This window comes from Euleptes europaea, chromosome 5, assembly GCF_029931775.1.
Source record: "Euleptes europaea isolate rEulEur1 chromosome 5, rEulEur1.hap1, whole genome shotgun sequence".
NCBI classification, from domain to species: domain Eukaryota; kingdom Metazoa; phylum Chordata; class Lepidosauria; order Squamata; family Sphaerodactylidae; genus Euleptes; species Euleptes europaea.
Window position 1 is genome coordinate 30,446,776 of NC_079316.1, and position 26,234 is coordinate 30,473,009.

Below are 26,234 nucleotides of genomic sequence, written 5' to 3' on the forward strand. Positions count from 1 at the left end.
GTACAGTCCTTCTCCCCAACAAGTTCATGAATCTCATAGTTCCTTCTGTCCTTTAAAAAAACAAACTACAAATTCTGAAAAATTGCAATCAAAGCACAAAATGTACTTTGGCTTGCATCATTTTTCCTGCTCTGTAAAACCTGAAATTTTCCACACACAAAAAGAAAAAGAACTTCAATATTTTAAAGAACAGAATACTCAAATTTTTATATCTGTTCTAGGGCTGTATGTAAGTCAAATCTACTGCCTCCAGCCCTAGATCTAGCCAGATCCAGTGATCTGGATACAGTATAATTGTGTACATACAAGGAAGATTTGGAGTTGTTTCTTGGACAGCAGCTCCCCATAGCAAACTTCTTCTGATGCCAAGAAGAGCTTCCTGAACAGTTTGAAATACAGCACTCAAAGGAAACAATTCAAATATTCCACTGGGCAATCCCAAGGACTCCTGAAGCTCTCTCGAACCTGGCCAAGAGCTGCAATGAAATTCCATTCACAACCATCTATCCACGGGCCAGAGTCCATATTGCAACCGACTCTTCATAAACTCTAGAATTTTTATTTTCTCTTTCTTTTCCAAGCAATGCTAAGGGCCCTTGATAAGTAACGGGTTTCCATTTTTCACCCTAGATTTGTATTTCCTTTCAATATTTGCACCACATAACCAAAAAATTACAATGCAATCCCATGCAGAGTTACTCTGGAATAACTGCCCAGGGCTTCATTATTTTTAACATTTGATTTTTACTGTCTTAGTATCGCATGTGAAGGTGAAACTGAATTCCTGTGAAATAATAACAACAATAACAGTAACAACAACCTGATATACTTTATTTTGGTATGTAAGCAATACTGTTTTGAAACAGCAAAAGTGTGTCTAGTTCAGAATCATAATATTTCTGTTCAACATTGTACATGTATTCAGATAGCAGAGGCAAGGAAAGAAAACGTAGCAAATATTTAAAGTGTGCATTTTAGTCTATTATTAAATCAATTTTTGTTCAGGACAAAACCGTATGATTTGTTTTCCATAAAGCTCTAAACGCCCAACTCCAAATCTTCTAGCTCCTTCAGCAGGGCAGCTTCTTTCTGAATCTTTTCCAGCTAGAATATACACACACAAAACACTGTCAGATGTTTATAACACATAACAAAGGATTAAGCAAAGACCACAGTGCAATACAATGCTAATGCTTTGAAAAATTATTTACTAGTGTAATCCAGGTTCCTCACATACAAGAATATAGACAAGGGGTGCTTCCCAGATTGAAAAAAAACAACTACAAATACACAAGAGGTTTATACAATTATGCATAATGTGGAGAAGTGAAATAAATTTCTATGCTTCTGTTGAAATAATATAATTTGAGATTACCCAGTGAAACTGATCAGCAGTAGATTCAGGACATACAAAAGAAAATACTTGTCCACACAATGCTTTAACTCATGGCATTCACTGCTACAAAAATGTAATACGATGTTGATAACTACTGGCTGAGATTTTTAAGTCAGTTAAACAAATTCCTGATGGATAGATCTATTGATGGCTGTTGGCCATGACAGCTAAATAGGATCTCTACAGGTTCAAGGCAATATGTTTCTCACTACCAATTACTGGGCTTCCTAGACACATCTGGTAGGCCAGAGATGGAAACAGAATGCTGGACTAGAGGAATTTTGGATCAGACCAGTGGTTCAGCATCCCGTCTTCCACAGCAGCCAAACAGACATAAAGGCCAAGACCCTCATAAGAACATAAGAAAAGTCATGCTGGATCAGACCAAGGCCCATCAACTCCACACCATGTGCCTCTAGGAAGCCCACAAACAAAGACGACTGTAGCAACATCCTGCCTGTGATCCACAGCACCTAATAGATTCGGCATGCTCCTCTGATCCTGGAGAGAATAGGTATGCATCATGACTAGTATCCATTTTGACTAGTAGCCATGGATAGCCCCATCCTCCACAAACATGTCCACTCCCCTCTGAAAGCCTTCCAAGTTGGCAGCCATCACCACATCCTGGGGCAGGGAGTTCCACAATTTAACTATCCCTCCCTTAATGCGGCTTACTGCCACTGAACATGAAGGTTCCCCTTTAGTCACTGTGTGTGTGTGTTAAGTGCCGTCAAGTCGTTTCCGACTCATGGCGACCCATGGCTAGTAGCCAGTGACAGACATCTTCTCCATGAATTTATCTAATTCCCTTTTAAAGCCAGCTATGCTTGTGGCCATCCAGTAAAGCTCTTCTCGAGTTCTTAAGTAACCTGTGCCTTTCCAGAGCCTCTCCCAACATGAGTGGTAACAGGAACCCTGACTATTCAGGGTGTTCTGCATTATTGTCTTCAACCCCACATCACGCTGAACTGGTGTAATGCAATGGCTAAAAACAAAGCTATGTGATACACGAAAGTGGTGGGCATACCTGGTTCTTCTCCAGCTGTTTGCCCGTGGCCGCTTGATCTTTCAGCTGCTCAATTGCTTTTAGCTTCTGTGGGGAAGGAAAGCATGTTAAAGACAAACAAGAAGCAGCAAGTTTCAAAAGCTTTCTGTGGTGTAAAAAAAAAAAAAGGAGCAAATGTACTTTACTGCTCTCAAAGGACCTTCCCCAAAAGATTCTTGTGTGCGGCTGCTAGGCCCTTATCCAACATGCATTCCATGCTATCTATCTGAATGGAATGAACCACAGATCAGCAAGCGGGGATGGGGGTGGGGGCAGATCTTTAAGCAGTTCAGTTCTGGTTTGTGTGTGTGTTTCTGCCGTCAAGTCACAACTGACTTATGGTGACCCTGTAGGGCTTTCAAGGCAACAGACGTTCAGAGGTAGTTTGCCATTGTCTGCCTCTGCATCAGGCCCCAGTATTCCTTGGCGGTTTCCCATCCAAATACTTGCCAGGGTCAGGGCTGAGAGTGTGTGGCTGGCCCAAGGTCACCCAGCAAGTTTCCATGGCAGAGAGGGGATTCAAACCTGGGATTCCCAGTTCTTTTCATTTCATTTTGCACTTCTGATTCCAACCCCAACCTTAACGAAGTCGTTCAGATAAAATTCATAGGAATTAATGTCACTTTTTTTTAACAATGGCAACGTTAACTCCTATAGGGCCAATAGCTTAATATTTAAAACCTGCTACTTGCAAATACAGCTTCTTCCAGAACTCTCCCATACCCAACCACCAGGAGGACAGAGTGAAAACAGGACCAGATGTTCTGCCTGGCTTGTGGCAAGTTCTCCCTTCCTTTCTAGTAATAGTTAGCTACACACCGTGTGACGTGGCATTCCTGGCCTGATTTCCATGTCACTGGCTGCTACTGGGGGAGTAAGGATGCTCATGGATTGATGCTGTGTTATGTAGCTGTGTTATGTAGTAGGTGTGTACCTGTTATCAGTTCTCGATATGAAAATCAAAACCGAGAGAAAAGGAGCAGCAGAAGCTTCTGAATCTGACAGAGACAGTGGGGATGAGGAGAGGGTGTGCAAGCTTAATCTGTCTGCCCAGGCCATTTCTAATCAGCATCATCCTTTCAGCTTCTTTCTCACCCTTAAAAGAAAAGACAGAGGGTCCCCCAGATCTTTACCAATATAAGAACAGCAGCTGAGTGCTCTTTAAATGGGAAACGTGGCCAGCAGGCAAAGGTTACACACCTCTTTCGCATGCCAATCAAGTTTGAAGAAGAGTTGGTTTTTAAACGCCGACTTTCTCTACCACTTAAGGAAGAATCAAACCAGCTTACAATCTCCTTCCCTTCCCCTCCCCACAACAGACACCCTGTGAGGTAGGTGGGGCTGAGAAAGCTCTAAAGGAGCTGTGACTAGCCCAAGGTCACCCAGCTGGCTTCATGTGTAGGAATGGGGAAACCAACCCGGTTCACCAGATTAGTGTCTGCCGCTCCAAACCACCACTCTTAACCACTACACCACGCTGGCTCTCTACATGTCTGTATTTACTACACTATACTTCACCACTCTACTACACCATGCAGCTCCACATGTCTGTATTTTATTTCTCTTTGCTTTAAAAGCCAAGAGAGTGCTCATGACACTTCTGTAACTCATGCAGTCTGGCCATACCGCTATAAGGACTGCACGGCTTGGGAAAAAGCATCCCTTATTTAGAGTTCTAGCACTCTCTTGCCAGCATTATTCTATTGGCTACAGGACAGGTGGGAGGCTGCCAAAGCCGCTTGGGACTCCATGGCCCAGTGGACGCCATCTTGTGTGTTTTGTTGCAGTACAGAAGACTCTCTCTTGTGAAGGAGGATGCTTGGCTTGAAATCTCCAAGTGCTTTGCTTGCCCTCCAGCCAGCATGTCTAGTGGTTAAGAGCGGTGGTTTGGGGTGGTGGACTCTAATCTGTAGAACCGGGTTTGATTCTCCACTCCTCCACATGAGTGGTGAATGCTAATCTGGTGAAACGGGTTGGTTTCCCCACTCCTACACATGAAGCCCGATGGGTGACCTTAGGCTAGTCACAATTCTCTTTGAACTCCCTCAGTCCCATCTACTTCACAGGGTGTCTGCTGTGGGGAGGGGAAGGGAAGGTGATTGTAAGCCGATTTGAGTCTTCCTTAAATGGTGGAGAAAGTCGACATATAAAAATCAACTCCTCTTCTTCTCCTCCAGGGCAGCCATTTTGTGGTGGCACCTACTACCCTTCCTGAAAATTTAAAAAAGAACCCACATGTCCAGGGTTAAGGACAGTAAGTTTAGACGCAGAGAGCACATTTTAAATGGCTACCATTCCACAGGATCATAGAAGGGACAGGGTTATCACGAAGCAGCAAAGGACCTTCAACCAGAATAAGCAAACTTTTTCCACTGGAGAACCTCCCTACCTACCTTTTTGAGATTCTTTATCTTCTTGTCTACCTCAGGATCTCCTGATGTGACAGAGGGTGCCACACTGTGAACAGCATTCAGTACAGGTGAGCTTGGAGCAATTTCTGGGTTCCCTTCAACTCTAGCTTCCTTTGAATAAGAAAATGAATCCTTTTGCAGCTCAGAGTTATTGTCAATTATCAGAATAACATATTTCATTTTATAAATATGGCAACCCCCCCAATGATGTTACATTCCCCATTTAATCCTGATTTTCTCTGTATTTAACTGAAGCGTGTTTTATTCCTTGAAATTCTGCAATCATTCTGCATTACTAAAATTTAATGAAATCATACACATGCTCTTCTAAAACACTGTGCATCTTCCATACATGCTCACCCCAACCTAGAATGTGGTTGTGAGAATTTGTATTTCCCAGACGATTTATCTGATCCCCTTCAAAGTTGAGGCTGTGAAGACAACTGAGTAGGACAAGCCAGTGAAGTATAATGATTTGAGTGGGTGCAGATCCCAATTCTACCATGATGTCCTGGGGGTTACCTTCAACTAGCTGCTTTCTCTCTGCCTCACCTCTTACAGAGTGGTGGTTGTGAGGATAAAAAGGGAGCGGAACCACATATGCCACCCTGAGCTGTTGACCATGACAAAAATCTAACACCTACATTTGCTCAGTGATTGGATAGAATGTGCTACTTTCTACTACATCAGCCAAAACAAGGGTGTGCAGATGAAAATTCTTGTGGGGCACCTTTTTTTTTTGTGACTGGGACAAACCCTCCATAAGCTCATAAATCTGCAACTTTTGTTCATGCACAGGTGAAAGTTCTATGCAGCATCCCAGTAAACAAGTTGACAAACGCAAGGCAACATTATCCCTAAGAGGATTAAACACCAGCTGTACCTGTTTAGCAACTTTCTTTGCCTCGTGCTTCCTTTGATTCTTGAGCGCTGTTTTAGATAACGGCTTATCACTCTGTGGTCTCATGTTCTGTGGTGGCTCATTCTCATGCTAAAAGGAAGCGGAGGGAGAGGGGAAAGCATTACTAAAAAGCACGATTATACTTTGCAATCAAAAACTTGACAAAGAAGCAGGTTGGAAAATTTCCCATGTGCTGATTTCTAACGCCAAAATAAAAAGAGACTTGTCCTATTTTTCTTATCATCATTTAGGTACAATTTTTCTTATCATTTAGGTACAATTTAGGTACATTACACAATTCCTATACAGAAGAGAACTCACACTGATGTTAGGAAATTGTGTGAAACCCATGGTAACATAACTGTACATCACATGTAATGACCTGTATCAGAAATGGCCAACTTCTATATTCCTGAAGGACATGCTAGCCTCTAGCCAGCAACCTGGGAGTAGGATGTATATTTTGGAACACAAAGCAACCCCTTTAGAGGTGGCAAGTCTAATAAAAACCATGTCTTAGCAGTTAAGGGCTTCGTGTTTATGAGGCACATGTTCAAGCATGCCACAGGCATCACAGATGAAACCTACAGAGAGATGCAGCCCTCAAAAGTGCCATCGCTCTCTCTGGCTGCTTTTGAAAATGGTAGTTTATTTATTTTTAGCACACCTTGATTAAAATTTGGTCGAGTTGCCAGCAGGCAGATAAAATTGCTTTGGGAGTCTGATCCAGCTTAAAAGCCACCAGGTGGCCATACCTGATCTATATTAATCACGGGTTTTGTAGTACTCCCTGAGTGGATGTCACTTTTGGGTAAGGAGTATGTAATTTGTGAAGCAGCTCTAAGACTAAAGAAAGCTAGGAAAACCAGCCTCTTCCCATGATATTATTTTCCTTAATTTTATTTTAGGTGCTGCCCATTATGCATCCACTATTATATTCAACATCAGTCTGGCTTAAGCTCAGCTTTGCAATAAGGGGCAAGTTAGGACAGAACATTATTAGCAAAATGCCAGGGGGAACGACTAAAAGAGTGCCGAGAGATTTTTTTTTAATGTTGTCGATATGAAGATCCATAAAAAGAACAAGCAGCTTTTTCTTCATTGTACCCATTAATTTTTGAAATATTTTCTAGAGAAAATCCTCTATTATACCAAGTTGTTAGAGACTTAACTTTTGTACGTGTCACATATTAAAGATCCAAAGAAGTTTTCAATGTTTTTCATCCACAAATCTGATTTTGTTTCCCAGTCACAGATAGGGAGGCTGTAATTGCATCAGCCATCTTACATAATGACTCTCTCTTATTAACTCCACTTAAGCACAGGCAGTGAGAAATAAGACACCAGCAATGACCAACTGTGTGGGAGAAGACCAAACTCCTTTTGGAACTGGAAGTCCTACAATTACACTTCTTTAAAGAGAAAAAAAACAGTGAGAAAACAAAGGGCTTGACTTTTTAGTGATTTACAAGTCTGCTTTTGAAGACTACAAAAGGAAAATGAGAGCCACCACACATAAAGGGCCGGGGAGATGTAATGTTGGCTCCCTTTTAATCATGGTTAAGAGTTGGGATTCTCCCACCTGCATCTCCTTCCCATTCTCAACTGTGGCTCAAGAACGTGTCAGCAACTCAAGGTGGAACTAAAGTCCAGAGCACCCGGGGCTCCTTTTGTGGGAACAAAGGAAGGAAAGTAAAAACAGCCCAGTAATCAGGAATGCAGTTGTGCGAGATAAGGCTATCGGAGCTATCTGAGTTAGCCAGGACACAGAAGGGGGAAAACACAGCCTTGCATAATAGGAGGGTGTAAACAATCACTGTTGCTGCAGCTCTGATACTGCCTGAGCAACTTTGTACTTCCAAGTGTATGTTCTTGCACTATGTCTGCAAGCATTCTGATGCCGTATGTTGACTGGGTAGGCATCGCTTGTTCCATATTGCACTAAAGGAAGCACAGGGTCATTATCTTTTCTTCTGGCAGGACTTCGGTGAGTGTTTCAAGACAGGCAAAAAATCTAACAGATCAACCCAGGACTCAACATGCTGCACTGTACTCAGGGCACCCCATTAGAGAGGCACCGTGTGCTTATAAGTTTGCATGCATGTTTCCAAGGTTTTCTTTTGATGCATCGTACCTTAAATATTTAAAAGAACTTCTCAAAAGAATATTTGACTACGATTGATACCACATTCTGTATTTTATGCTTCCCATTAATATTATGGTTAGGCTTGCAGCTCTCTGCAACTGATAACTTGCGTAATTATCTTGGAACCATAACCAAGAAATACAACATAACTTGTGGTCAAGCCTTCTGTCAACACCACTTAACTTTCCTTTTGCTTGGACGTCCCAGGTTTTTAAGGTGTTATTAGTGGGGGGGGGGGAGAGTGTCTTTTCTACTTTAAGGCGTAAGAGCTGCATGGCGGGGTTTATTTGTGGCTCAGTGGCAGAGCATCTGCTTGGCATACAGAAGGTTCCAGGTTCAACCCCCGGCATCTCCAGTTAAAGAGACTAGGCAAGTAGGTGATGTGAAAGACCTCTGCCTGAGACTCTGGACAGCCACTGCTGGTCTGAGTAGACAATACCGACATTGATGGACCAAGAGTCTGATTCAGTGTAAAGCAGCTTCATGTGTTCATTTAACAAAGTCCAGTTTCTGTCGGAACGAACTTGGCAGGGATATGTGCATAACTGTATAATCCTCAGGAGGAAGGGTTCATCGCAAGAATTCTCCTGCGGTATTGGGCATCTCTCCTGTGACCTGTGCCTTCTCTGCAGAATGACAGGCATGCCCCCACTTTATCACAGAACAGGTTCCCATGAGGCATGCAGCAAGGTGGAGGATGAACACAGAGACGAAGAGGGGCAGAAAAGTCAGCAGGGTGTGCTGAAACCATCCCAGAACAATTTCAAAAAATCTGGTTAAGTTGATGGGCATTGCTGCCCCTGGCTCATTCTCAAAATACAGAGGAACAGTGACCTAGATTTGGAAAAGTAAGAGAGATACCTAGCTACAGAATGGACCCAGATTAAATTTTTCCTCTGCAGAACAAAGCCTTCCTGCTCCCCCCCCCAACTACAACCCACTGTTCTCTACAAAACACTGCTCCCAGGGGAAAAGGATACCGTAAGGAGGTCTGCAGTGGGAAAGGGGAATCAGTAGGAACTGTCAATTTAGATTGGATCCAACACTATGACTCTTATTGGTTGAGTGATAGGAGACAGAAAAATGTTTGTTCTGAGACTCGATTAGCAAGCCCTCCTATATTGCCAGTATGTCTTTGCTTTGTTTTTAAATTAAGGGTTGCAGCCTGCCTTCTCCCAAGAGATGAGGGTGGCTACCAGCTATGCAAGTAGAAAAACCAGTTCACAGAACTAACTGCATTCTGTATGTCAACCTTACGCAAGTGTTCGGAAAAGGCTAATTATGTTAAAATATGACATATTGGATTTTTCAGGTACCCAAACATCCTTGTCTCAAAAATAAAGCTGTGTGGGAGAGAGGGAAAGGAAAAGAAAACTCTGTTTCCTATGGAATGCTCTGTAAAGAAAATTAACATAGTTGGGTGAAAATGTAAAATTAGTTTGCTATTCTCACTAATGCTGATATTCTCACGAATGCTGATAATCACCAATTAAAGGGACTAGGCAAGTAAGTGATGTGAAAGGCCTCTACCTGAGACCCTGGAGAGCTGCTGCCAGTCTGAGTAGACAATACTGACTTTGATGGACTAAGGGTCTGCTTCAGTATAAGGCAGCTTCATGTGTTCATGTTAAACAGATTCAGTACCTCTGTTAGTCTCTTGCCATGAAAACCCCAAAAGGGGTCGCCATAAGTCGGCTGCGACTTGACGGCACTTTACACACACACCTGCTTCCTCTACCCTTTCCCAAATTGGAGACTGCAGCTTGCAATAACATATCCTACAATGAAAAGGACCGCTACTTACAAGTTTAGAACTAGTGTCGGGTTTGTTTCTCAGAGCTGGAGGCCTATATGCTTGGGCAGCCTTTGGCTCCTCATTCGGCACTTTGCTTGGAACGGTGTGGTACTTCACTGCCTTTACCGGAAATGTTCCCTCCGAAAAGGGCTGCCAGGCAACTTGCCAGAGCTCTGCATCTGGCAGGACTTCGTATTTGTGAAGGATGGAGCCGGTGTAGTGCCAGATCTTATACCCGTTCCCGACTCGCAGCCGAGGAGAACACGTTGCAGTTACGATGTGCTCTCCATCAGGACACCAGGCGAAATACGTGGAATCCGAGGCTTGAGGCTTGGAGATCAGTTTGTAGTTTTTAACATCCCACACGTCTAGCTGTCCACTGAGATTTCCAAATCCAGCGAGCACTAAGATATGTCCTTGTGGGCTATAGTAGGCGGCGTTGTGAGGGCCAGTCCCGAAGTCAAACACGGGATCACATTTCAGGTTGAAGATGGTCGCCTTGGCAGGCATAAAACCATATACGACACAAAACTCCGTGGAATTGGGATTCCAGACTGCATCATATATAGGGCCATTTTTTGCTAGAGGAAAATAAATAAATACATAAAACTTATAAAGTATAAACAAAAAACTTGGCATGTAGTTATATTTAAAGCAATGCTAAGAAAGAAAGCTAGATATTCAAGGAAGTAGGAGGCTAGAGTATAAGGCAGTATAAGGAAGTTTCATGTGTTCATTCATGTGTTATAAAACCATGGGGTTGGATCCAGCCAGGCCTTCATTCAACCTTACCTAGTTCCCCTCCTTACTAAAGATCCCATCCCACATGGCATTTGACTATGCTGGTCCCAGAATCTCCAGCATAGCCTCTTTTGGTGGTCAAATGGCACCATCCTTCCTTCCCTTTTCAACAACTGAAAAGCTCGCTGGACCCAGTAGGGGTAAAAATTAATCTCATAATGGGAATGTTAATCAGGAAAAGAAATATATCTTTTAATTCCTAAAGGGGTGTGGGGGAGAGAGAGACGGCTATGTAACTCCACATGCTACGTGAAGTTTTGTCTAGATATTGTCGAAGGCTTTCATGGTCAGAGTTCATTGGTTCCTGTATGTTATCCAGGCTGTGTGACCGTGGTCTTGGTATTTTCTTTCCTGACGTTTCGCCAGCAGCTGTGGCAGGCATCTTCAGAGGAGTAACACTGAGGGACAGTGTCTCTCAGTGTCAAGTGTGTAGGAAGAGTAATATGTAGTCAGAAAGGGTTGGGTTTGAGCTGAGTCATTGTCCTGCAAAAAGTATCAAAGGTAATGTGCTAATCATTGTCCTGAAAGTATCAAGATAATGTGCTAATGAGGGTGTGGTATGTTAATATCGAACCATTGTCTATATGTCTAGATATCACTCTCTTCTTCTTTGGAGGCAAGCACTGCTCTAAATCAAAAAGAGATCCCTTTGGGGGGTCATTAGCCCCCAAACAGCTTGGCATACAAAGCCATGGAAGAACTTTTGGAAAAATGCTGTTATGCAATTTTCTTGGCTCCGTGTTTAAATGAAACCCTAGAAAACTTGCAATGCCATCCATTCTAAGCAGAGTTACTCCAGTCTAAGGCCACTGAAACCAGTGGGCTTAGACTGGAGTAAAACTCCATATAGGATTGCACTGTTGGAGAGTCTTGTTGCTTTATAAAAGAATGTTAATTGAAACATTTCATATCAGGATTAAAAGGAGAGAGCTCTTGCTACAGTGGGACTTTACTGCAAGTTCTGTTACCTGTTGAGCAGCTTTCATTACCGTGGTATGAATTATAAGGTTTTTTTAAAAAGTCTGACGCTACTATCAAAACCACACACACAATGTTCTGCTAACAAGAAATCTCTCTTCAGAGCGTTCTTTGAAGAGACTCCCTGAATGTATTTTGGTGGTATGAAAAAGGAGGCCTGCATGAAGATCCTCAGGGCTGCCAGATTTTAAGGTCAATCCACCACCCACTTGTGACTGACCAAGCCAGAGTCCCCCTTCCAGGCATATATGGTTGTTTACCATGGGGCTCAGCCACCTACACCTTTGGCTGCCTGCCTGGACAATAAAATAAACGGTGCGGATTGCCAAGGATCCGAAAGCAGTGTCATTGGCTGCTTGGGGCTGGCAAATAGACAGCCAACATTTCATTGATGCAACGGACCAGCCCAACAAATGACTAAAAAGTCTGCTTAGGAGCGGCAGCCAGACCAGGCTGGCCATTGATGGGCAAAGCACCAACCTCTCGTGTGGCAGGAAGACTGTCCCAAGCCGCTTTCGGCACCGTTCTCAACAAGGGCTCCGTTCAGATTTATCATTATAAAGAATTCATCAAAGTTTAAGTACAGGTTAAAAGGTGCCTGCAGTAAGTCTGACAGGACCTGTCAGACAGACCCATAACCCACGTTCAAAATCTCAGTTGGACTGAGGCCCTGCAAGGTATATATTTATCGGCCCATTAAGTTCCTTGCTTAAAGGAAAGTCATGGTGTGTGGGGGAGGGGAATTAACCTACTGAATGCCCTAATGAACCTATTCTCTTCCCAGCTCAAGCCTCAGGCCCAGCTGGAATGTGATGGCTGCTGAGGCCCTCATGCGTGGGCCTTTTGCACTCATGTAGAATCTTTTTTAAACTGGGTTGTGACCCATGCAAAGCAGCTATACTGGCAGCCCAGGTTAAAAGAGACACTGTGCAAGTGTAAAGCCCCACAGGCGAGTGCTTCTACCTTGGCCACCCCCCCAGTTTCAACAAAGCCACAGGGAATGAGTTCCTGGGTTCGGTACCCCATCCTTCCCATCATGAATCACAACTTCACTTTCGCCTCTTAGACACCCCGCTTCACGTGAATCAATAAAACAGCCCACATGTTTGAGCCTCCATAGAAATGTTGTCAACGCAGATCAGTCGCAAGGGCAAACACAGCAGAGAAAGGTTCCTTTCATCTAGTGTACCTTCAGAAGAATTTCCAGGTCGTAATATAATTCAGAGAACAATTACTCACGTAGTTGTACAACAGCACTTTCCCCGTTTGTCGCAATGTAATGCAGAGTTTGTTCTCCGTAATATGAAGCTCCTGTTTTGTCAACTTCTGTACTGGCAATTACGAGCACAGCTGTGGCTATTCAGGTAGAAAATATAACTGGATGTATAAACAAAGCTACTACATAACACTCTGAAATTTAAGTCTCTACAGAAAAGGGATACTACATATCCGTCTTTCCTTCCCATGTAGCAATGTCACAAAACATTAGTTCAGAGTTGCAACTCCAACAGGGATATGTGAACATTCATGAAAAACAACAGGATGAAGCCACTGGGTTAGCTCTATCTTGTCAATAGCCCCTTCCAGCCAAGCATAACATACACATCTCTAAAACCCCAAAGGAAGGGATCTCTGACCCCTTTGTTCCTGAACTGAATGAGAAGGCAGAGAAAGCCACAAATCCCATAATCCCTGGCAGAAAACAGCCCCCTCTTATGTCTAACAAACCTTCCCTCTACCAAGACCACGGTTACACAGCCCGGATAACCTACAAGAACCAACTTCCCTCTCTTCTTTGGAGGTTTTGAAGCAGAGGCTAGATAGCCATCTGACAGCAATGCTTATTCTGTGAACTTAGGCAGATCATGAGAGGGAGGGCAGGAGGGGTTGTGTCAGTGCTTGGTTCTCATGGGCCTTTCTTACATGTTCAGGGTAATGCTGATTGCCACTTTGGGGTCAGGAAGCAATTTTCCTCCAGATCGGATTAGCCAGGGATCCTGGAGTGTGTGTGTGTGTGTGGGGGGGAGGCAGTTGTGAATTTCCTGCATTGTGCAGGGGGTTGGACTAGATGACCCTGGTAGTCCCTTCCAACTCTATTGATTCCTTGCCACCAGTTACTCTCTCCTCTTTCAAAAGGTAAGGTATTGTAATTGGTTAGAAAAGGAGAAGAGCATCTGTCAAACAAGGTGGGAATCACAGCTTTCCCCTTCTCATTTTTTGTGAACAATCCTGTTCTGAGCACTCCAAACAAACAAACAACAACAAAAGATTTTTCTAGCATTTGACAGGTATGCTCACAGAAAACATTTCCCCCCAAGTCAAACCAGGGGAGTGGGGTTTATGGTTGTTCACTTATAATGGGGTTTTTTCACGTCCTAGTTCTGCTAGGATGTTAACCCCATATTAAAATCCTGCTTTTAGTGTTCGAGATGACCCATAAACACATATGCATTAGTTATACAGCTGGACTAATAGAGAGCTGATATGCTTATGCCAACAAACAGAAATGGGAAAAAATGTGAAATTTGTTATACCTTTATTATTCCACAGCAGTGTCACCTTATCAGCCTTAAAGAAACTCTTGTTGGCCAGTGCAGCTTGCGGGCCTCCAAAGACAGGATACTGATAGAGTCTTACGAAAGATGGAGCCCCCTTGCTTCCAGGAACATAGACTGCAACCTGTACCAAGAAATGTTTCATTAATCTGGTACAAACATTTTCAAGCACAGCAGAAAGGCAGTAGTAGAACAACATCAAAAGTCTTAAATATCAACAAAGTGGAAATGAATTAAAAACAACAACAACGGGCACCTTGCTCAGCTGATCTCCTGGCGATAGCACAAAATCGGTGACTTTCTGCAAATGCAGTTTATTTGCAATTGTACCTGCAACAACACAATTGTACTCAGGTTAACAACACTGACTACAAAGGTTAGCTTTGCTAGATTGTGTTGTTAGCAAGCCTACACTACCAATAAGTAAAACCATAGGATTGTAAAGCAGCTCTTGGGAAAGTACCCATTTTGAAGCAGGTTTCCCCTAAAGCTAGATATTTTCAAGATTATGCAAATGTAATATATTAAAAATACAAGTATATTCCCAAACACTAAAGTATTAGAGATATACAGCTTTCCTTAAATCTTTAAAGCGCCAAACTTGCTAGATATTGGGGAGCATCATCATAAAAGTACACAAAAAAAATTCAGCTGCTATTCAAAGCACCGTAGGAAGTCAAACCAAGGCCTTTGCTCAGTCTTATCTGTGCTCTACTATTTTCAGAAATAGACCAAAAGCCCCTCCCCCTCAAGAAGTTAACTCAAGTCTTTTAGGGCTTCAGAGTATAGGACAGTCTGCCCCTAAATTCCCTCCCATTCCCCCAAACACCAAATGGCTTCCTCCCTCAACTCCCAATGAAAGTTGATGCTAGAACATATCCACCCGATTCCATCTCTGAGAATGATCCACTACTCAGCTGCACCATGCAGTTAAGCCTGGCAAACCCATGTGTATCCAGGCTCTGGTACTGAACAGCCAGGCTTCTTGGGCAGGCATGGTCAGAACATCTGCACCGGATCCAGTTAGCTGCTGCAGCACCCTCAGTGGTCGTCAGCTACTTGGCTAACACGCTACTCTTGGAGCTGAGGTTCAGCTGGGCCTGGCTCAGCTACCTGCGCTGGCCCGTTTAAGCAAGACAGCTATGGCTAGTGGCAGCCTCTCCTTCATGCCTCTGTTGTCAGTCTCAGTTTTTCCTTCAGCTGTTCTGCCTTTAAGCATCTGTGCCTGAAGACATTCTTCTATCTTTCTTGCCGTGTTGCCCTCTGCGACACTCATCTTCTAGGAACTTTGCTAGAACATTTGGAATGTTTCCTGTCTCTCTCAAGTACACACTGATTTGGATCCTGCTGATAATTTCCTCATGGACAAGCGAGGGTAATTTTCACTGATTTCCCCCAGCAGATCTCTGACACCCACCTCCCGAGGTTCCTGGGGCTCCCCCCTACCCCACCCCCAAAGCAGTACTTCAGGGGAGCATTTCAGGCTGCAGCAGGAGAGGGGAAGCGAAGAAGTCGCACCCGACGGAAATCCTTCCAGCCAAGCCATTAAGAGAAAGCAGATGTAAATTTCTTGGAAAGCAAAGGGCACTTTACAATTATACCCACATGTTGAAGGAACGCTCTGATTCCTTCAAGTATCTTCGAAATGGAGAGCTACAACAAGCCAGTAGCAAAAAACATAAGAGAACTAATGAAAACCAAAGAAAGCGGAAAGACTAGAGGGAAAGCTTATCTAGAGTACAAGAGAGGGTGTTGCGTACTGAAGTCGTTGTTTTCAAAAAAGTGCAGTTCATTGTTAACACTCCTGGCACATATGCTTTCATCATCTGACCAGCAAGGACACCTAATGATTAGAGAAGGGGGGAAAACAAAAAGAAGGAAGAGAATATAAAAACCCAAGAAATGTAGCATGTGTTATCTGGGCCTCAAGAATATTGTTCCCATACTTTTCAGTTTAGCTATATGTAGTGGTTAAAATGTCAAGCAAGGATCTGGGTTCAAATCCCCACTCTGCCATGGAAGCTTGCTGGGTGACCTTGGACCAGGCACACTCTTTCAGCCTAACCAACCCCCAGGTTGCTAGTGAGGGTAAAAATGGAGGAGACTGGAGAGACTGGTCTACACCACCCTAAGCTCCTTGGAGGAAAGGTGGGATAAAAACATCATAAATAAATAAAAATATAATATGCAGCCCCAGCATGGTTCTGGCGGCGAATGCACAGCTGTTTAAAATGTACATTAATTCTGGATATGACAAACTGCACCAGTGAAAGAGATACTAACCATGCATTTTCAAACTGTGTTTTATAAATAACACGTTCTTGGAAATGCTCTCTTACCAGTTTTGCATCTTTTTCTGGATGAAGGACTTCAAACACTTGCCAGTCTTCACATCGAACACTTGGAGGTTGGGCACCCCGGCAGCACCATCTTTAGCAGCTGCAATAAACAGGCAGAAATGGTGCCAGTGGCCTCCATAATCATCTCTCAGTTCCCTAGCCTGGCTATGAGCTCTTCGATGCATACTGTTACATATCTTAATGAACACTTAGGAGGCCCACATGTGCTAGCAAGGCTGGTTCTGTTCTATTAGGTCTCTCCACTCCTACCTGTCCAGGTCTAATCCCCCCCCGCAACTCTAATAATCAACCTGCCCAAGCCAGAGCCTTTTTATAAGAACCTGTTTTATCTGGTTAAGCTGGTAGGGACCTGTGGGAGAGACTGTAGAACTCCTTCTGCCAGAAGGTGAGATTCAGCCATCCCTTCAGGCCTTGTAGAGCAGCCTGAAGACTTTCTTTTCCCTCTGAATGATAATTTATTGTTTTCCTGTTTTTCATATAGCTTGTTTTTACAGCTCCTTTGGTAAGTCCCTGCTGCTTCTTTGGGCGAAAAAGCATGTCGCTTTCGCCTCCTTTATTCCGTTTCAGCCAGGATCGAACACGTGAGTTTTTGCCGAACGTGCGTTTGATCCTGGCTGGATCCTGGCTGAAACAGGGAATAAAGCAACCATGCATTTTCGCCCTTTGTTTTAACTGACGGCAGCTTTCACTTTTTTTCTTCATATATTCTGGCTGCTGTTTGTGATAGGACTGATAGTTCTGGGGCTTTTAATGTATTTTTCTAGGTTTTTAGTTGTTTTTGTCCCCCTTGTGAACTGCCCTGGGCACCATTAGTAGACAAAAATAAACAAAATGAAACCTAAACTAAACTTTACCCTCAGATGTAAAGGCTTATTTTTGGCAAAAGTCCTTCCATGGTTTACCTGTCTTCACAAGGGGCTACTAGTGCCATACCATGATGAACTTGTTTCCCACTCATCATATGTTGGGATGACATGAACCGGGGGGGGGGGCAGGGAGGGGGGTGGAATGCATGGAGCCCGACCTTCAGGTTGGGGAGAGTGGGGTAGAAATGTAATAAATAAATGGATGGGCCTGGCTTGTATATGGATACTGGAAATGGTGTTTTGTGGTCCCTTTCAACAATATGGTTTTCTGTATTGTAACAATAATATCATAAATCAGAAAGGAAATTCTGTCTTTGAATTATTGACCTTCTGAATTTTGCCATTGGGGAAGACAGTAATGGGAAGGAAGAGAGGGGAGGGGCCAGAGTAATACATTAGTGATGTACTAGATGCTTCAGGAGAAGACTCTTTCCTGTCCTACAACTCAGCCCAAGAATGCTTGCAGCAATAAGGACAGCTACAGCAGACATCTGAAGGACTCACTTGTGTAGGGCTGCCATGTTGCCAGGATATTGCCCTTTGGAGAGAATTCAAGGCAAACTGTCTTTGGCAGATCAAAAGAGTGCAGTAATGTGCTGCTGGTGACATTCACAATGTTTATTCTGAAACCAAAAAAAAAAAAGGGGGAAAAAAGAGGTCACTTCAACAAAGCTTGATTAGGCTGGTTAATTAATAGCCAGATTTCAGTTCTAGATCGGCCACGTTTTAACCGTGCCATTCTAAATCTGTTCAATCTTAAAACAACATTAACAGAAAATTTCACAGTTTTTAATTTAGCACAATACTGGGCAAATTATGCAGCAAAAGTTTGGAACTCTGGAAAATTAAATGGTTCATGAGATATCACTGAGCTCCCAGCCTTCAAATGCTTGCGTACATATATTTGGCCATATATTTTTACTATTATGACCTTGAGACGAAGCACATGCAAAAGTCATGTTTCAGTGGACTATTGAAAGAAAGTTTTTGTTTAAGCACCTGGCCTCCATCCTCTAATCTCTCCAGGCAAGGAGACCAGAAACATGTTTCCAGCTGGCACAACAGCCATATATATTGTATATTAATTGAGATTAAAGGAGGAGGATGCCCTGCATATATCACATAACACCTCTGTAAACGATACAAACGGTGCAATCATAAAAACAGGAGGCCCTGCTGAGTAGACTTCTGTTGGATTCTGAGTAAACCTGCTTAGGATTGCTCTGAAAATGAAGTACAGGTTGAGTATCCTTTATCCAAAAATCCAATAACCAAAATGATCCAAAATCTAAAACTTTTTGAGCACCCCCAAAGGGTAATAAAATGGCATGTGTGCAGGCCAGTTTCCCCATGATGCCCCACATGTACAAAATTATTAAAAATATTGTATTAAATTACGTTCAGGCTAAGTGTATAAGGTATATATAAAACAAATGAATTTCGTGTTTAGACTTGGGTCCCATCCCCAAGATAGGGGTGCAAATACTCCAAAATCTGAAAAGAATCCAAAATTCTAAACTCGTCTGGTCCGAAGCATTTTGGATAAGGGATACTCAACCTACAACATATTAGCCAACTCACTAATACAACTCAGGGGGAAACGCAGCATAATTATTCATTCAAAGTTCAAAAACTACAATCCCGCACATGATGAAATCAATGCATTTCTATAAGACTGCAGGCAGGATTAACGTCATTTAGGTTTACAACACTAAAAATCCATTAAGGTTCTTCGGCAAGGAATGCATAAGCTAAATACACAAGTGATGCACAAAAAGTGACTGAACTGCAGTGACTGTCGAACACCACTACAATCCTAGGCGCACTTGAGAGCAACTCCCACTGAAATCAGTTTCATGTACATCTGAGAAACTACAGAATCAGGCCGCATGTGACATAAAAAAAGCTTGCCACTGATTGTGGTAACCGTCTGAGGGACTGTCAAAACAGCTTATGAAGGGTCGACAAATTTGGGCACAAAACGATGCTTTCTCCCTAACCCTGCCGCCTATTTCCAGTGGGGACGAGTGTCAATTGTAATGTCTTAGTGAGCTTCAGAGGTATCTCTGAGGGCCATCATCGCAACGGCAGGGGCAAGGCTCCCTCAGCTGCAAACTGAGGGGAGGGGGAGTGCTCATGCCTATCACAATGAGCCTCTCCAGCACAGTCCCAATGACCTAGAGCCAGCGAGGTGTAGTGGACTCTGATCTGGAGAACCAGGTTTGATTCTCCACTCCTCCACATAAGTGGCAGAGGCTAATCTGGTGAAATGGATTTGTTTCCCCACTCCTACACACGAAGCCAGCTGGGTGACCTTGGGCTAGTCACAGCTCTGTCAGAGCTCTCTCAGCCTCACCTACCTCACAGGGTGTCTGTTGTGGGGAGGGGAAGGGAAGGTGTAAGCCGGTTTGACTCTAACGTAAGTGGTAGAAAAAGTCAGCATATAAAAAAACCAACTCTTCTTCTAGATAGTTGCCTAATGTTCTCCAAGCTCAGAAGGCTACAGGAATCTTCTAAACTTCACACAGATGAAAAGCTTGTTTTTTTACATTGATATTTTATTATTTTAATTGTGAGCCAACATAAAGAGGACACTGGAGATGCGGCACAGAAATCTCCTAAATAAAATAAGCAGCAAGACATCTTGTGGGGCAATTACTTTATCTTTTGCAGGGCTTAGAAGGATGGGGAAAACTTCATCAGAATACAAAATGCAACAGTGAGTGCATATGCGAATGACTTTCTACGACCTTCAGTGTGACTGATATTTTTACTGTAAAAATGTTTCCAATGCATTCTGAATGCTCATCGTGCTTTCCAGAGCCCTTGCCAAATCTAATAGAGATTAGGCCCCGTTATTTTATTCTGCATGCAGATTTTTCAATAACTGATTTTATAGGGCTTTAGCTTGTGAAATGTTTTCAGCTGGAAGGAGTGATTGAAAAGTTTTAAATAATCTGACAACAGCAAAACAATTGGAATATACCTAGTTAATTTTGTATATACACTTTACATACAACATATAGCCCCACCCATCTTCACAAGGGGGAGAAATACTAAAAGATGCACTGACTGTTCTCCATTGCACCAAGCAAAGAGGGAACCATCTTTGCTGAAAGCAAAAACTTTGCAGTTTCTCCCAGCATCCCTGGAAAAAAACAAACACATTTCTATTAGTTCAAATACATTACACAAAACTAGAAGAAAAACATTATCAGAGTTGGAAGATTTATTTACTTAGAATCATAGAGTTGGAAAGGGCCATACAGGCCATCTAGTCCAAACCCCTGACAATGCAGGATCAGCCTAAATCATCTTTGACAAGGGTTCATCCAGCTGCTGAATGAAGTGAGTTCATTTATAGTCTGCTGTTCTCTCCAAAACTCAAGGTGGATTACATCATTTAAAAACAATTTTATAAAAGACAGTGCTAACAATCATTAGAATTGCAAAATTAGAAAACAAGATAAAAATGATAGTATAAAACCTACAACACAACAACAAAACAGGATTAACAAAACTGGAGAACAATACAATAAAAACGGTATAATACATAGAACAAACAGTGAAATAAAGTTGTTCGCAGATGATATATTATTGATAATGGAACAACCATTGGCAGGTCTTAAAGAGCTAATGATTATTTTGCAAGATTTCAAGACTATTTCAGGGCTGGGAGTAAACATTAAAAAATCGGAAATTATGTGGTTCAATGGAACGAAAAAGGAAAAAGAGGAGGTCAGAAAATATACAGGAATGAAAACAGGCGTTAAAAAGATTAAATACTTGGGAGTACAGTTACCAAAGAATATAGAAAGAATGGAAAATATTAATTATAAGGAGATATGGAAAAAGATGAGTAAGAAGATGGAGGAATGGAAGAATAAAAGCCAAAACGTTTATAATATCAAAAATGATGTACTTGTTTCAGACTCTCCCGGTGGAACTTGATTAATGGCAAGTGGGTGCGTGGGATGAAGCTATCAGGAAATGGGTATATGGAGGAAAGAAGGCAAGAGTAATGAAGAAAATTATTTATACACCTCAGGAGGAATTGGGATGGGGTCTCCCACAATTACAACAGTATTATGAAGCATTTCATTTAAAAGCATTGATGGAGACTGAGGGACCTGAAAATATGAAATGGATAAGAGTAGAGAATGAATTAAATCAAGGTATGGGGAAATATGGGATATTTACAGAAAATTTAAATAAAGCTTTACAATTAACCAAGGGCCTGAGACGGGCAGTATTGAGTGTTTGGAAGAAATGGAAAATGAAGTGGATGAACAAACAATCAAGATGGACCCCAATAGTTTGCGTGAAAGAAAGGGTCCTAGATGGTAACTTAGGGATAAAAATGAAAAATAAGGGTTATTATAGAGTGAAGGACATATTAGATCACCAAGGAAATTTGAAACCTTTTCAGAGAGTATTAGATGAAGTGGGCCAAAGACATTGGCTGGGACTGAGGGGACTATATGAAGCAGTAAAACAAGGGAGATGGGGAGAATGTATGAAAAGAGAGGACAATGAATTGGAAGAGTTAATAAAGAGTGAAGCATATATTAGAAAAGGATTAGCAGGGAAAATATACAGAATGATGATAAGAGATAAAGAATTCATGATTAGAATAATACAGGCATAATGGGCAAAAGAAACTACAATATCAACACAAATGGTGAATAAAATGATGAAGGGTATTAAAATGTTGAAGATGGATAGATATAAACAGTTGGAAAGGAAAATAATGCTGAAGTGGTACAGAACACTGGCCCAAATAGCACATATGATCAAAGGAATGAGACCGAACTGTTGGCATCGTAACGCAAAAGAGGGGTGATTCTCACATTTGTGGTGGGAGTGCCCAAGGGTAATAGAATTTTGAAACAAAATACTTAGTAAAATTAGAGAATTGTTTAAGATTAGACTTCAAGTAACTGTAGACCTGATGTTTATGGGAATAATGGGGTGTGAAAAGGTAGAAAAGAGTGAACAAGAGGTGTTTAAAGCGATGATATTAGCGGCTCACGCAGTTATAGCTTTTGGATGGAAAGATAAAACAAAGTGGACTATGGACAGGTGGAATAATTATGTGTTCGAATATGTGCAAACAGATGTATTGGGATACTTAAAACAACAGACGATGGGAGAAACAGAAGAAATGGAATTGAAGACTAAGTGGAACCCATACATTAATTGGGTGAAAAGAGGAGAAGCCAACAAAGAGACTTTAGTAAAACTAAAAAGGCTATGCTCATGGCTGAAAATATGAAAATATGATATTATGGATTGGTCCGTGGGGGGAGGGAAAGGGGGGGAAGGGGGAAATTTGTATTGGAAGAAGGAAAGTGTAAATTGTAATTATAAAGGTATGGAGATGTAAAATGACCTCCAATGCAATAAAAAACATATTTAAGAAAAAAATTTTTAGAAAACAATGCAAAAATAGTATGTTGCATACAATAAACAACACCATGAAAATTACCTAATATACTTCACAGACATTAGAAGTGCAATTCTAGGAATGCTTTCCTGGGAGTAAGCTCCACTGAATAGACCTGCTTGGGATTGCTCTATAAAACTACAATGCTATTTATTCCCTTTAGTTAACGATTATAAAAATAAATGTTGTGGAGGATCAAATTAGAGACTTTAAATCTCACCAAATTATAGACCACACTGACACATATTAGATACAAGGCCCTTTCTTTAATGTTAGGTATCAATAACAGTCCCATTTACAAATTTTGCTCTATCTAACTGCAGTTTTCTAGATGGTCTTGATATACTTTAGTCACTTTAGCCCTCGTTTGTAGGAGACTTTCGAATTTATCCCTTCCAACATCCTGTAATAGTCAGCATATCTTGTGCTACACTGGTGCCAAATTTCAGCTTTCTGTGTGGTCTGGAGGTACTGTGACCATTTTACAGTGCAATCTGAGTCTCTACCTTATGAAGGAGAAATGTGCCGATGTCCTATTTTCAGATTTTTCTAGTAATCGAGGCACCTTGTACTACACATGGATCAAATTTCAGGGTCCTAGTTAATTTGAAAGCACTGTAATGTGATAACCCTACAAGTGCCACCCAAAGACCTTTACAACTTCTATTTTCAAACAGGCTATCTTCATTGACCTAGCAACAGCCTGTCCTTTCAAGCTGCAAGGGAAACTGCCCCCTTACAGCTTAAAGGTGGGTAGTGGTGGGAGGGAACTGGCATTGGAGCATGGATGTCCTTATTCCACACTACTTAGAAAGCTGAAGTCTGGAAGGCACATAATTCAAAACACTTTGGTTACTAGAAAAGGGTACTTATTTGTTTTTACACCTAATGGTCAGATTTCAGCACTCCAGCGGAGAAATATACAAACTATGCAGAGGTTCTGACGCCTTTTTACACACTTAAAAACCTTAAATTAAGAGGGGTGGTATTTTCAAGCAGGAGGAAGAAACACACCTGCGTGCTCACAGAATGAAATTTCTATTTCACAGTGTAAAATACAAAACACACACTTCTGTTTTTGCCTGTCATCTGAATACATCAATTAGTGGCATTTTTACTCATTAAAATCCACACGCTACAATACTGAATGAAACTGAAAATCAAAGTACCTTTGAAATGTTGTACTCTCTGTGAAATGAGGAGGCCCATTGACCATATAGAGTCCTTCAGATCCTCGAACTAGTCAGGGGAAAAAGCATTTATTACTTTTGACTTAGAGTGGAATTGATCCTGATATTCACATAACAGGAACGTTTGCGGCCTGAGCCACCGCCTCAGCATTGAAAAATCAAATTTGATTCAACTGTTACCACCAAATAAACTGATCCTGTTCCTTTAACACTGGTGAGGAACTGACTTGGATAAAGTGCCAACTAACAGTACCATCCTAAACGGAATTACACCTTTCCAAGTCTGTTAAAATCCATGGTTACTGGTGCAGAAAGAAAATCAATAAATCTAAAAGATGCAGCTGCACTGCTGCTAGCTATGGAAAAACAGCTGAACTATGTAAGGCTCTTTGTGGTGTGCTACCAGATTGGGAATCCTCATGCCAGTCTCAGAATTACTGGTTTTTACTCATAACTGTTACACTGCAGTGGTAGGGAGCAGGAAAAGATGTATATTCCAGTTTAAGACTCCTCCCACATTCCCCACTCTCTGTCAAAGCACAGCCACAAACCATTTCACCTCAAGGAATGGTCTTGAAAGAAATAATTCTGCCACACTCCTTAGCTGTTTCCCCTTTAAAAAGCAGGGCACCATCAACAGGTACCTTGCCAGCATGGCATAGAGGGTTCAGCTGAACAAACCCAGGACCAAGATATCATTCACATGGTGAAACCAAAAAGGCAGATTGAAATACAGAATACTTACTAGTTTGTATAAAGTAGAGTATATGACTGAGATACCACCTCAACTGTCTTTTGGCAAGCCTTAACCAGCATTAATTACCTACACAAAGGTTCAGTCTCTTACTGTTCTATAATATTCGTACATTATAACCTAGTTAAATGCATTCTTAATGTTATGTATAGCAGAAAGAAAACTCTGATTGGCAATCATCAACTCTATATTAATATGAACTGCTAAAAAAGTCCACTGACAATGCCAATATGACCCAGGCAGTCCACAAACAAAATTGGAAAGTGGAGCAATGAATGAAGCAGGTATGAAACACATTAAAGATGCTACAGATATTCAAAACTAAAGTATCCTCAACAAATAAGTTTGGCATTTACACCCCTAATGTACCATTATTATTTCAGCGATTGTAGTATTTTCAGCTGTTTAAGGGACAAACCTCGGACACCAATCATACAGATACATCTGTATCATAAGAAGATAGGAAAGGCCATGCTGGATCAGACCAAGGTCTATCAAGTCCAGCAGTCTGTTGACACAGTGGCCAACCAGGTGCCTCTAGGAAGCCCACAAACAAGACGAGTGCACCAGCATTATCCTGTCTGTGTTCCACAGCACCTGATATAATAGGCATGCTCCTCTGATCCTGGAGAGAATAGATATAACTCTACAAAATAAGGAATGGCATAACTGTAATCCTACAGTGGCAATCCAGAGATAATTCCCATTAAAAAGTTATGAGGATACTGCAGGGAACAACAGAAGTCCAGGTAGCAAGAGCAGGTGGAAGAAGAGAGCAGAAGACATCAGAGCAGCTCCAGTTGCCACAGCCTTGGGCTCAGTAAACCTTTCCAGATTGCATGCTGCCAACTCTATTGGGATAATCACACACACCAGAGGAAAAATTACCTTTACCACTTATACAAAGAGAAGCATTCCAGAATGCACAACTTTTATGATGTTTCTGAGACTACACAAACAACATCTGGCCAAAACCCCACTTTAACACAACTGCATGCAGTACAGTTGTTCTGAAGCATTCACGCACCCTATCTACGTAAAAGAAGAACAGCACAGAACTTTCTAGACGAGTATCACAGCTTGGAGATCTGGGTCATCGATAGGTTTTTTTTTTAATAAACCACGCACAGCCTACAAGGAGGAAGCCGATACGATCTTACAGCCTAGTTTTATGAACGCTCAGAAAAGTTGTACGAATGGAACCTGCTCCCAAAGTGATGTGGGCAGGGCGGACCACAGGTTTACTTGGCCGTAGGCAAGCCTTACGGGACTCCATTGGGCTTATTTCTGGAGTAAGCGAGTCTAAAGGTTGCAATGCCGTGTGTCCTTGATAGGGAATGGTCTCGATGCAATTCAACTAGGCATTTTCCCGAGCTTAGCATCGTCCTATGCATGACGCAGCACAAGAGCGCCAAAGGACTCGGCCGCGAGCCAACAGCGACTTCACAAGGATCTCGCTCCCCCGGCCATACTGGGAAAAGGACCTTTATCCACTGGCACCGAACCCACCTGCCAGCACCGGCGTGGGAGGCGCCATCTTGAGCCGGACCCCCCCACCTTTCTCCTTCCGGGTCACGGGGCGGAAGG

The 26,234-nt window shown here is 42.2% G+C and overlaps 1 protein-coding gene across 1 annotated transcript; it reads right to left on the reverse strand.

Annotated features, from left to right (window-relative positions):
• Nucleotides 1–986: 986 nt before the first annotated feature.
• Nucleotides 987–26,234, reverse strand: EIF2A (eukaryotic translation initiation factor 2A). The gene is made up of 14 exons (XM_056849391.1): nt 26,157–26,234; nt 23,873–23,942; nt 20,331–20,405; nt 17,762–17,880; nt 16,371–16,470; nt 15,792–15,874; nt 14,288–14,361; nt 14,011–14,155; nt 12,716–12,832; nt 9,707–10,278; nt 5,739–5,846; nt 4,838–4,966; nt 2,427–2,492; nt 987–1,104 (listed from the first exon to the last, which is right to left on the reverse strand). The coding sequence occupies exons 1-14, from the start codon at nt 26,182–26,184 to the stop codon at nt 1,039–1,041; spliced, it is 1,752 nt and encodes a 583-aa protein (XP_056705369.1). The 5' UTR covers nt 26,185–26,234; the 3' UTR covers nt 987–1,038.